General features: G+C 42.8%; 1 protein-coding gene across 1 annotated transcript in view; it reads right to left on the bottom strand.

Moving 5' to 3' along the window:
* Nucleotides 1–12,361, bottom strand: part of LOC107571557 (reticulon-4-like) — a 28,085-nt gene that overhangs the window by 8,024 nt on the left and 7,700 nt on the right. Inside the window, exons 2-6 of the mRNA XM_016257878.1 lie at nucleotides 10,371–10,418; nucleotides 8,179–9,471; nucleotides 3,814–3,953; nucleotides 3,546–3,754; nucleotides 3,201–3,339 (exon numbers count right to left, since the gene is read on the bottom strand). Of these exons, the coding sequence (XP_016113364.1) occupies nucleotides 3,201–3,339; nucleotides 3,546–3,754; nucleotides 3,814–3,953; nucleotides 8,179–9,471; nucleotides 10,371–10,418 (1,829 nt within the window). The remainder of the gene's footprint in view (nucleotides 1–3,200; nucleotides 3,340–3,545; nucleotides 3,755–3,813; nucleotides 3,954–8,178; nucleotides 9,472–10,370; nucleotides 10,419–12,361) is intronic.

Here is a 12,361-nt window from a genome sequence, read left to right as displayed (position 1 = left end):
TTAGTGCTCGCCATGGTTCTGGCATGCACTCCCCTCAGCATGGTGGCGTGGGTATACCGTTCCCCATAGCGACCCCTAGAGGACGCAGTTCAAAGTTCCCATGAACGGGAATGTCTCAGGTTACTTTGTAACCATGGTTCCCTGAGTAGGGAACGAGACACTGCGTCCTCTAGGTTTCTTGCCATGCTGTGGATGCAAGTTTCAGACGAAGAAGTGAATGATGTGTGCTCCCGGCGCCTATTTATACTATAGTCGCACCGGTAGTGACGTCATGGCTGTCGCCGGCCAACGAGTTGGTGTTTTTTCAATGTATGCTTCAGACACGGGTCACGACGAGGCGTTCCCCATAGCAACCCCTAGAGGACGCAGTGTCTCGTTCCCTACTCAGGGAACCATGGTTATATATGTAACCTGAGATGTTATTTTCAAAGCTTTCAATGTACTCACATTTTTAAAAAAAATTTAATAATGTTTATTATATCTAGCTGTTACGTCTAAGACGTATTGTATGCTGTGGATGTGTTCCTGTTGTCTCCTCTAATATAGAGAAGGATTGGTTCAAGGCTTAATGAGAGACTGCTGGTGGGTGGACCAGAGATGAGACCTGTACTATAAATTCCCTCGGATCTCACTGGAGGGTGCTCTCACTCTCACTCTTGCTGCTCGTTATGATCATTGCTCTGTATGTCTCTCTTTGATTGCTCTGGTGTTAAAACTGTGTGTTAAGTTGTAGTGAAAATGCTGTGAGATCTCAAGTCTATATTCTAACGGAGTGCTGTAGCTCCATGTGTTGTGAGAGCCTTATGTCTTTAACTTCAATGTTTCACTGTTCATGTTTGTAAGCCACGTGTGAGGTTGTAGGGGGTGAGTCCCTTATTTGTTTTTATAAGCCACTTGGCCATTATCCTTTTCTCCTGTTTTTGGGTAGACAAGGAGTGAGGTTAGATCTGTTGTATTTTGGTTTCTTTATTTTGATTCCCAGGGAAGTTAGTTTCTTTATGGGAAGTTAGAGTGTTGTTTGTTTATTGTTTTGGGCATTTGCTCACCCCTGATAATTTGCCTCAGTTTCTTTAATTTGTTTATTTCTTTGTGGTGATATTGTTTGTACTCTCCAAAACTGCTATCGCACGAAAAATTGATCTGAGAGAATTAAAATGAGTACTTAAACAGCCATTCATTGTTGTGTCGTTTATGTTGCAGTCCTGACCTAGACCAGGGTCGTAACACTAGCAAATAAGTTTTTGCTCAAAACTAACTAAAGTTTAAGATAATTTGTTTATAAGTTCTGCAAGGAGAGACTTGGTGTTGGTTCAAAACAAAAGGAAATACATATCGGTATCGGCCAAAATTATTTGAAAAATATCGGCAAAAAATCAATTATCGTGCAGCCCTAATCATGACCCATGATTTTTTTGAAAGCTGATAGTTGAGGGATGACAACAGTCAGTGTTTGTGGGACTGATCCAGAACTGAAGGAAGAGTTTATGATTTCAGTGATTACATGGGATGGGATCCAGAACACAAGCAGAGTTTCTCTGTCCTGCCATTCAGTTGAACAGCTCTGTTGTGCACACACATGAAAACTGAGACAGGCTGAATAGCAAACAGAGGTGCAATATGTGTAGAAGTGGAGTGGGCAATGGATTGAGTTGAAGGAGTTATCACTCGGTTTGAGGAGGTTATTTATTGTTGAAAAGAGAGCCTCGAGGTCGATGAAGCCAGAGTCTACAGTCATGGCCAAAGGTTTTGGCAGTGACATCAATTTAGTGTTTTGCAAAGTTTGCATCTTAAGCTGTTCTGGTGTTCATTCACATTGTTTCTAGATTATTGTGTGAGTGATCAGATAAAAAAAAATAATAATTTCACTGTTTTATGATCCTGACACAAATTGACCAGCTAACATTAATTGACTAATCATATCAGCAGCACATGTGAAAGTGTGAATGAGTACTAGTCAGGTTAATCACTATCATACTAATTAGATCGTAAGAGCAGACTGATTGCTATAAAAGGAGGGAAGAAGTGCTTCCAATCATTGTGTTCTTGTTAGCAATGGTTACCTCCAAAACACAAAATTTATGTAATTGCCAAAACTTGTGGCCATGACTGTAGATTGTTGTCTGGATTGAGGAAGGGGAAGGAGATTGAACAGACAGACATGCTGGTTATTGTGATGGCGTAATGAGGAAGGGTGGTTAGGAGGGCGTAGCACGAGTTCTTACTCATTATTTAATTTCAGATTCTATGTACTGGACAGAAATCAAGCCAACATCCAAATATATATAAAAGATTTACGCATATGCTGTACTCTCACTTTCGTAATCTCTACCTCATTACAATCTTTGGAAAACATTGGCATGTATTTGAGCTCTGTCCTTCAGTGTATTAATCTTAACGCAGTGCTACTCCCGGCTCTCTCCAGACTTGACTCAAGAAGACTTATTCTCCTCTGAGGCCTCTGACATGTGGTGGAACGAAACGAAGTACATTCACTGTACAAATCTGAGCTACTAATACTTCACTGGAGTATTTCCATTGAATGCATATATTCCACTACATCCCAAAGGCAAATCTTGCACATTTTGCTCCGCTGCAGTTGTCCAGCTTTAGTTTCTATTTATGAAATGTACTTTTGATACTTTAAGGCAGGGATCTGCAGCTCTGCTCCTGTCATTATCAAGAAGAACTGAACACCTTGCTCAGCTGCTTCAGGTGTGTTTGACTGCGGTTGGAGCAGAAAACTGCAGGAGCTGGGCTGAAGGTCCCTGCTTTAAGGGTTAGTTCACCGCATAACTCAGCAAATTCATTCATCATTCACTCACCTTCATGTTGTTCCAAACCTGTATGACTTTCTTTCTTCAGTGAAGCACAAAAGAAGATATTTTGAGAAATGTCTCTGTTTTGTGTCCACACAATGAAAGTCAGTGGGGTCTAATGTTGTTCAGACTGCAACATTCTTCAAAATATCTTCTTTTCACTTCCAGAGAAGAAAAGAAAGTCAGAAATGTTTGAAATGATATGAGGGGGAGTAAATCATGACAGATTTATCCTTTTTCGGTGAACTGCGCCTTTAAGTATATCAGTTAATAACAGTATTTTTCCTCATGACCTACATTAACTTCTACTTGAGTCAGTATAAATGTTTAGGTTAGGGTTAGGTTATGTATTTCTCATTTACTACACAGAAAGACTCTTCAGACCTTCAGCGAGTCGATCAGGTCCTCCACCAGAAACAGCCGCCGCAGCTCCTTCAACACGCGGTCGATCCGGCTCAGAACGGCATCACTGTGTCTCTGCACCACATCTTTAGACAAAGCTACATCCTTTTCCAGGTACCGTCTGTAAAAATTAGTTCAAAAAACATTTGTCATTCAAGCAACTCCAGTATGTTTATTTAGTGATTTGAATCACAGAGACACTCATAATGTAAGGGTCGTGACATGAGACCTGAACACACACTACACTACGAGCAGAGCAGCACACACACACACACACACTCTCTCTTACTCGCGCACACACACACAGTGTTTCTGATCTGGACTCACTTGAATGGATGTCCCTCATCAGATTTCTGGACGGCCTGCAGGACTCCCCTGTATATCCTGAAGGAGACGGTGACGGACAGCAGAGCCAGTGTGGAGTAGGACAGCACACTGATGATGCTGCAGGTGAGGAGGGAGAGCAGGAGGAAGAGGCTGCAGCCGAACAGCAGCCCGCTGGACCTCACATCCCGCCAGTACAGCAGCTCCAGAACTGAAACACACACGATTTCTGGACGGCCTGCAGGACTCCCCTGTATATCCTGAGGGAGACGGTGACGGACAGCAGAGCCAGTGTGGAGTAGGACAGCACACTGATGATGCTGCAGGTGAGGAGGGAGAGCAGGAGGAAGAGGCTGCAGCCGAACAGCAGCCCGCTGGACCTCACGTCCCGCCAGTACAGCAGCTCCAGAACTGAAACACACACACACACACACACACACACACACACACACGTCAGCCTCACGGGACCTCCGTCTGATGCCAGGGATTGAGGGACGGGATGAACATGAAGCAGAGAATGAGATTAATAATAATAATGACTGCTGAACATGCACAAGGATCGTGTTTGCTTCATTCCACTTTCAGATCACACTCACTGACATTCACAGAATAAACACCTGCTCATAAATCAACTATTGCATGACGTGACTGATGCCTGTCCATGATAAACGTGTGTACTCTCACACAACACGTCCACTCGTGGAAGAGAAGCACACATCTGATGGCACCTTGGTCTACTATTACACTCACAAACACCTCACGACTGACTCCTCTTCTAAAACACAGACAGAGTTTAGCAGCACATCTCCCATCACACAGATCTGTGGACGTGTGTACTCTCACACAACACGTCCACTCGTGGAAGAGAAGCACACATCTGAGGCACCTTGGTCTACTATTACACTCACAAACACCTCACGACTGACTCCTCTTCTAAAACACAGACAGAGTTTAACAGCACATCTCCCATCACACAGATCTGTGACACATCCTTTTATAGAAATAAAGGGAAAATTCACCCAAAACCTGTCATTTACAGTCAGTTTTTTTCACATTCTATGCTTTAGCCTTATGCCAAAATGCATTCAATTGTTTTTTTCTCACCTCAATTTATACTCCATTCATGACAAAGCAAAAACTACATTCCTGATAACTTTACAAATTTAAAGGGGTGGTTGATTATGATTTCACTTTTTTAACTTTAATTAGTGTGTAATGTTGCTGTTAGAGCATAAACATCGTCTGCAAAGTTACAACGCTCAGAGTTCAGTGCAAAGGGAGATACTTTCTTTTAAAGAAATCACTGTTTAAGGACTACAAAAAAGACTGGTAGGGACTACAACGAGCTTCTTCCCGGGTTTGTGACATCAGTAACAGTAGAACTGAAACTTCCTTGAGAAGTCTACTATGCTAGCCATAATTTCTACCAAAATACCAACTACTATGCCATCAAATAATATGGGATTTCCTTCAAACAGTGTAACACCATGATATTACCATGTTTCAGGCAGTAAGTGGTTTCTGGACACTACAATGTCTCTGAACATAAATGCCACGGTATCTGAATACAGTAAGGTTTGATAGCATCATCATTAAAAGGGCTGCTTCGTGGTCTTGTTTGAAGAAGCATTTGACGGAGTGAATCTCTGGCCTCAGGCCTGCGCAGGACACGCCACCATCACGCGTGTGCACCTGTCCCTTCACACAATGAGCCCAGTGTGGCAGCGTGAGGATCTGCGTCTGACCGGAGTCCCGCGTGAAGGACTCCAGATCTGTCTAAACCAGGTGAACAGAGCCAACATACGCACAGCAAGCAACGCTTCTGCTTCTAGGCCACCTCATTTTGCAAGACATAGCAGCAAATCATTAAACAACCGCTACTTTTGACCCACCACACCCAGAACCTTTGGCCAGATTATCTGTGTGATACTGACACTCTCCAGGAGCAAAGGTCACCTCTGTTACAGCAGCACGTTCAGCTAAAGATCTGCATTTATCTGTTATCGACAGCAGAGCGTCAGTCCAACACCACACGTCTGTAAACATCAACAGCACAACTAGAAGGAACAACATTCAAGCATCACAAGTCCACACCACGCGCGCTGCAGCGAGAGCTAGTGCATGATAAGAGAGTCTGGCAGACAGAAGCAGGTATTTATTGGCTGCTGTCTCTTTAAGACCAATACTGACACATATCCGGTTTCTCTTGCCACTGTTTACAGTCACTTAAGACATAACCGACTGTGTTTACCAGAATACTTGCCAAAACGGGTATTTTGACACAGCTTTGTGTGTATGTATCCGTTCAAGTGCAAACAGACTTGAAAGAGGAATCAATGCAGTGTCCTCGCGCTGTTTGATTTGTGCCTCCCTCTCTCTCTCTCTCTAAACGTAACAGTTAATCCACGAATCACATGCGTGCCGAACCATGGGGCCTGTGGGCCTGTCCATGTGGATCATGGATCATCTACGATCCGTTGCACCCCTAAACTCCACACTATAAACGTATAAACCATAGACTGTAAAAAGATGGACGACGCATCTCCACTTCCTTCCACGATAGAAAAGTGAAGTCAAAACATTCTCAGTATGGCCGCTGTCATCTTGTGAAAATTATGTCATCTGTACGTCAGTCTGCGCAGTAGTGATCGTGAGGTGGAGCTGCAGTATCAAAGTCCCGCCCAAACTCCCGCAGACCCAATCGCAAGATCACAATCGCACACCACACCCCGTTTTTATAGCATCAAATAACTAATTAAAAGCAAACTTATAAAAAAAATGAACTAGGGCTGAAATGATTAGTCAACATTATCGACAACGTCGACAATAAAAAATTGTAGACAAATATTGTTGTCGAGTAGTCGTTTGATCTCATATGAGCTAATGTAAGAGCCTGCAGTAATGCGGTAATTCAGTAATTCAGCTCTCCCGGATGCAATTCAAGAGAAGAAGACACAGCGCTTCGGAGCAAACGCAGCCGAACCTGAAGCTGTTGAGCGGCTTTTGGATGAATATGTAAATATATGCTGCGCGCTTTCCTCTCAATAACAAAATAAACAACAAAAACTGACAGCGGTGAGAAAGCAGCAGGTAAGAAAGCATCTGATTACAGCGATGTGGATGTTTGCACAAGCTCAGCAAGTCCAGTCACCTCACGTTTATTTATATAGTACTTTATGCAATAGCCTTAAATCAAGCAGCTTTACAGTATTAAACATAAAAAAACCAGAGTCTGTGTTGCTTTCAGTTAGAATTACAAGCTGATTTTCTGTTATAAAGCAGCTCTCCAGTGTGGAGCTAGCTAATGATACAATCTTTTTATTAGTGGGGGAAAATATTATTTCATTAAAGTCATAGTTTGGTTTGCAGAAGCTTGATCTAGCTCAGGACTGTTTTGATTAGCATAACCCTATACTGTATTTTAAGAGAGATTATGTTGTGAATAAAATAGTTTATCCAAAAATAAAGCGTCTTATCACTTACCTTTATTTTATTTCTTACCCATATGACTTACAGAAGGAGATGTTAGGCAGCATGATGTGTCATTCAGCTACTTTTTCATATAGCTAATTAAATGGTGAATGAGAGAGTTTCTCTGTCATCTCATTTTGCGTGCCAAATATATTTATTTGTACAAATTAATTTTATAATTGTAATTACATAATATGACTTTTAAAAGCTGAAGTGCTTACCTTTATTAATTTGTTAGAATATATATAGCTCAATATTTTAACTAACTGCAAAAGGTGAATAATCAATCCAAGTCTACTTATTAATTAGTGGAATAATCGACGATTAGACGATTAATCGTTCTAATAATCGTTTAGATTAATCAATAATCAAAATAATCGTTTGTTGCAGCCCTAAAACGAACAATTGAACATACATCAGCATGCTAAGAACTACATAAAATGATAGAAAGTGTATTTAGAAAAAATTATTTGAAGTGTAATTTGATATTCAAAATTTTGTAATTCAAAAATAGTTTGTCTCACCTGGGGGCGATCGAGACGCTTTGGCTTCACTTTTCAGGACTCATGCGGGACGCTTGGTATAAACGCAGACATTCCTGTTCAAACATTACTGCATGCTATCACCACACGTTACTCCTGACAAACCTGCAGGACCAGGCATAAAGTCCAGTCTGACTGAGAGCATTAGCGTGCTCTGTAAGCACAGTCCAGCAGTGATCCAGCATGACGCTCTGTGACCTACAGCACGCTTCATCATCACGGCTGAAAGAGCCTCGACTGAACCCTCAATACTCTCATCTGACCACTACAAACTGTTAATCAAATAACTGATGTTCACATTCATTTATATCTGAGAAAAACGATCCTAAATCCAATACGACACAAGTAGTCAATCATAAACCAATCGCATTGTTATCTTGGGCCACAGCGGTGGGACGCTGAACAAATCAAAGGGAAAGGTGATCATGCAAATGCAGCCATTACGCAACATCTATCAGGCCGTGCCAATGGTGAGATGCATGAAAGATGCATGAACGATGAGGGAATAAAGGACAAAACACAAATGATGAAGGTACACGGACAGAAAAGGATGGATAAATGAAAAGGTCCTGTGAAGAAGCATGTGCTGTAATGGCACTGACGCCGGTCTGTGCTGAATTTACCTGCTGCTGCGCTTAGATCACACATGCTGCCCACTTCAGCTTCCTCCTCCTTAGCTCCGGTCTTATCCACTGGAGGATGGATTACAGGAGCTGGGCAAATTTCCTGCAAATCAGATTCCAGGCCTGCTTCACCTCTCGCAGGGGAAGGTTTGTCTGACGCCTGGGTGAGGAGATGGTAAGAGCTTTGATTTTCTGCGTCTTCGGTTGCATGCATGTGATCTGCAGCCTCCTGAGGCTCGAGTTTAGGAGATCTGTCCTCATCCTGCAGCATTTCTGATGGTTTAATGAATGCCAGGCTGTCCTGCATTTCCAGAAACTCCTCAGAGGCTCCTCGCGGCGGCCGCTCCACAAACTCGAACTCTTCAGACGAGACCTCCTGCTCGGACACCTCCTCAGCGGTGTCCATTGCCCCCTGGATGGCTCGCCGCTCCTGCTCCGCGCTGAAGCTCGATGGCTCCTCTGTGACTGCGTCCAGCACCGGGGAGAAGGAGTCTGCAGATGGACTCTCGGAATCAGACGGTTCTCGAGACGTTCCGCTGGGGAAGCTAAGACACTCAAATCTGTCAGCCGTCTGAACTGCAGTCTGGCTGAACACCTCAGCATCCTCTTTGTCCTTCAGAAGGCCGTCGCTCTTCGGAGGCACGTCTGTCTCTTTCACAAGATCGAAAGCGGCAAAACTTTGCACTGCTTCCAGTTTGGCCTTCTGCACAGCTCTGGCCTCCGTCTCCTCAGTCATCTCCTTCAGCAGTAAGATCTTGGAGTCAAATCCAATCGGACTGTTAGCAGGGAATGGGGAATTTGGGGAATTGTCCACACTTCTGTGAACCGGGCTGAAATCAGGGCTTTCTTCTGATGAGCCCGAGTCCAGTTTGTCAGGGTTCAGCGGAGACGACTTGAGAATATCTGGGAGAGACGTCGGTCGGTCATCAGACGTCGTGTTGATTTCTGAGAAAAGGTGGGACGGAGCATATGAAAGGGAGACGGGTGCGTCAGCATCAGTGTCTTGTTCGAGCTCCTCTGACTGCGCATGAGCTTCATCATACGCGTCCTGCACCAGGTCTGGAGACGGACTCTCTGACACCTCCACTGATCTCCTGGCAGCAGTGGTCTCGCCAAAGTCGTCGCTCACGGGGGGAAACGCCTGGAATGGATTCTTTCTCGTTTCGAACATGAAGTCGTCGTCTGACTGGCTCAGCACATCGGGATCGAATGCTGCCGAGTCCTTATGTCCCACTGAATCCATAGCAAGACTAGCACTGGCCTGTGAAGCTATAGATGGAGAATGGCAGCGGTCTGTGGGATCAGAATGAGACATGAGCCGCGCTTAACTGGAGTCTGGGATACAGATGATCCTGTGAGGCTTCACAGTCTTCAAACTAACTACATCGTGACTACTGATGACACGTGAAGATGAGATTCTGATTTCCAAGTGTTTGATCATGTTTCTAGACTGTTTCTCCTTCAGTAAAAGCATGTGCTTTTTTCTCTGAAATCTATTTATACATAGGCCTATCTGCTCTGAAAGAATGAAATATGATGACGTTAAGAGAGGCTTGCAGTAAAGATTAACTGATGCACAGCATCACGGACTTGAAGGAGACCAGGCTTCTCTCGCGACATGGGAAAGTCAGAAGGAAGGCGTCTGAACGCTTTAAAATCAAGACTAACACCATCACTCGTCTCAGCTGATCCAGGATCACCACACATTCTGCAGCAAAACTGACTGCATTAGGGCTGTCAATAGTGCCAGTGTTTCAATACCAAAAAAGACAGAAAAGGATAACAATAATACAGTCTTCCAATGCTATCGGAGGACCTCACAGTCCAAACAACAAGACATCTTCGTTTTAACTTCACTTTATTCATACAAGCATTTTGAATCAGTGGGGTTTGAAATGATGGAATGTGTTTAACAGCATTTCAGTTTTTATAGTATTACTAAAATGACTGAAAATGAACAAAGCTCACTGGTATTGGCATGTCGATACTGGCATCATGACAACCCTAGGCCAGATCAGTGAAAGTCAAGCATGTCTGTCACTCTTTGAGCTGATTAGGTTTCTTCAGTTGTTAATTTACAAGACATTACATTTACATCACTCAGCACTGGTCAAACGTCACCCTGAAATGCAAATAATCGAATGCGACAAAAACCAAAACAACATCAGCATACCAGCAAAGATGAAGCGTACCTGATGGAGACTGAAGGAGAGCAGGAGCAGCAGAAGGTTGTGGTTCATCTGAAAAACAAGGACACGGAGGAATTACACAGCAATACTGACTCGAGGTCTAGTCAGACTGGAAGTGTTTCAGAGGAGCTGATTTACACTTTCACTGGGGACTCTCTCAAAACTTGCTCTGCGAACAAACACCAGGGTCATGTGCTACTCTAGGACTTTACATTCAGGAGTCACACTTCAGGACTTTACATGTAGACATTAAAAACAGTTCATTATGTAAAAATAGTTCATTAAAATGGCAGCACAGGCGCTCTATGTTATTCTGTGGTTTAATCATACACAGAATAAAATCAGCAGCAGTTCGCGGCAGTATTCGGTGTGCAGAGTCACGTCATGTCAAAGGTTATTCAACCACAGCTGAATAACACTTCAACTCTTCTGAAGCTTCAAGAAATATAAGAATCATATCTTAATCCATATGAATCCAGCAGACAATATCAACATCGGGTGAATGTCAGCGTCTTCATCATTTATATTGCATATATTTCTTAAACATATACATGTATGTGTGTGTATTTATATATACATATGAATATACACAGCACACACACACATATACAGTATATTACGTAAACACAAACGTTTATTTTGGAAGTGATTAATCACAATGAATCGATTTTACAGCCCTACGGATTACACAGAATTCTGGAATTGTGATTAATTGCACCTAACATTAAAATCTAATTAATAATAATAAAAGTAATTAATACATTTAATTTTCCAATGAATCTCTAAATGAAATCAACATAAAGACATTTTAAGCAGTAAGGCTGTGCTATATTGTGAATATAATCATGGCTGAATGGCACAGTATTAAAGCACAAATATATTACTTTCTGAAGTAAAATCATTGAACGGCACCCTTCTGCTAGATAAATAGTTCCTGACAGTGTCCGTATGTTCATCTGTAACACACCTCATCTGACGAGACTGGAGCTGTTCTCATGTGCTGTGTCATTTACTATTACAACAACACACAAACATCTGCTTATCTCTCCTCATGAGAGACTGTTCACCCATAACTCATGGAGCAGTTTTGATAGTGTGTGTATTGTGTATGTAGGTCCTAGTAGGTCCCTGTAAGTACTTGCTACTGCCACTGCATACAGCGATACGGTGCTGTGAGTATTTAAGACATACTGCTGCTGCCCAAATAGCATATAAAATAACCCCACTGCAGCTCTATACAGGTGGAGCTGGGGGAGGTGGAGGGTTTCAGAGAACTCTGAAAGTGCTCTGCAGGAATCTCTAGTGAATGCCAGCCAGCCATATAAATGCAAGGCAGTAACCTCATTGGCTGCATATGTAGAATAAACCAATCAGCTGTGCCAAGTCGTTTAACTCTCTGAATATCATCCGTTATGTTAACAACCCGTCGCCTGCGCCATCTAGAGTTTCATGACTGAACTATATATTTCATGACCCTTTAATATAATGTTTTTTTCAGCCTTAAGGTAATGTTGACTTGCACATTGTTGTATAACATTGACTTGTGTGTGAAAAAAAGTTTGCCTTTTAAAAAAAAAAAAAAGAAAAAGTGATTTATCAGATAAATAATTTAACAGATTTATTGATTATCAGTTGCGCCTGTAATATGGACACCCTGGACAAACCAACACATAAAGTATGACACATGAGCTTGGTTTAGTGTAGTGTTATTAAGATGCAACAGAAACCTCTAACTAGCTGGTAATGCCCTCTAACCAAGTGATTTGTGTGGAAACCAGTGACGGTCAGAGGCAGATTGGCTGCGGGTGGACACATCCGTCACGTTCTCCACACAAGAGGTGCGTTCGCCTTGAAGCACAGCTACAGACGGCAGTCAGCGAGAGCAGCCGCTTGCAGTCGGGGCGGAGGTGAAAACAGAGCCGACACTTTCTGCTCCCGTTAGTGACGCTTGCGCGGTGTATGAATACTCTATCACAGATGAAGTGAATTAAATG

Source organism: Sinocyclocheilus grahami, unplaced genomic scaffold (assembly GCF_001515645.1).
Source record: "Sinocyclocheilus grahami isolate Dianchi unplaced genomic scaffold, SAMN03320097.WGS_v1.1 scaffold1613.1, whole genome shotgun sequence".
NCBI classification, from domain to species: domain Eukaryota; kingdom Metazoa; phylum Chordata; class Actinopteri; order Cypriniformes; family Cyprinidae; genus Sinocyclocheilus; species Sinocyclocheilus grahami.
The sequence above is the reverse complement of the archived record's forward strand: the minus strand, read 5'-3'. Positions and strand labels throughout refer to the sequence as shown.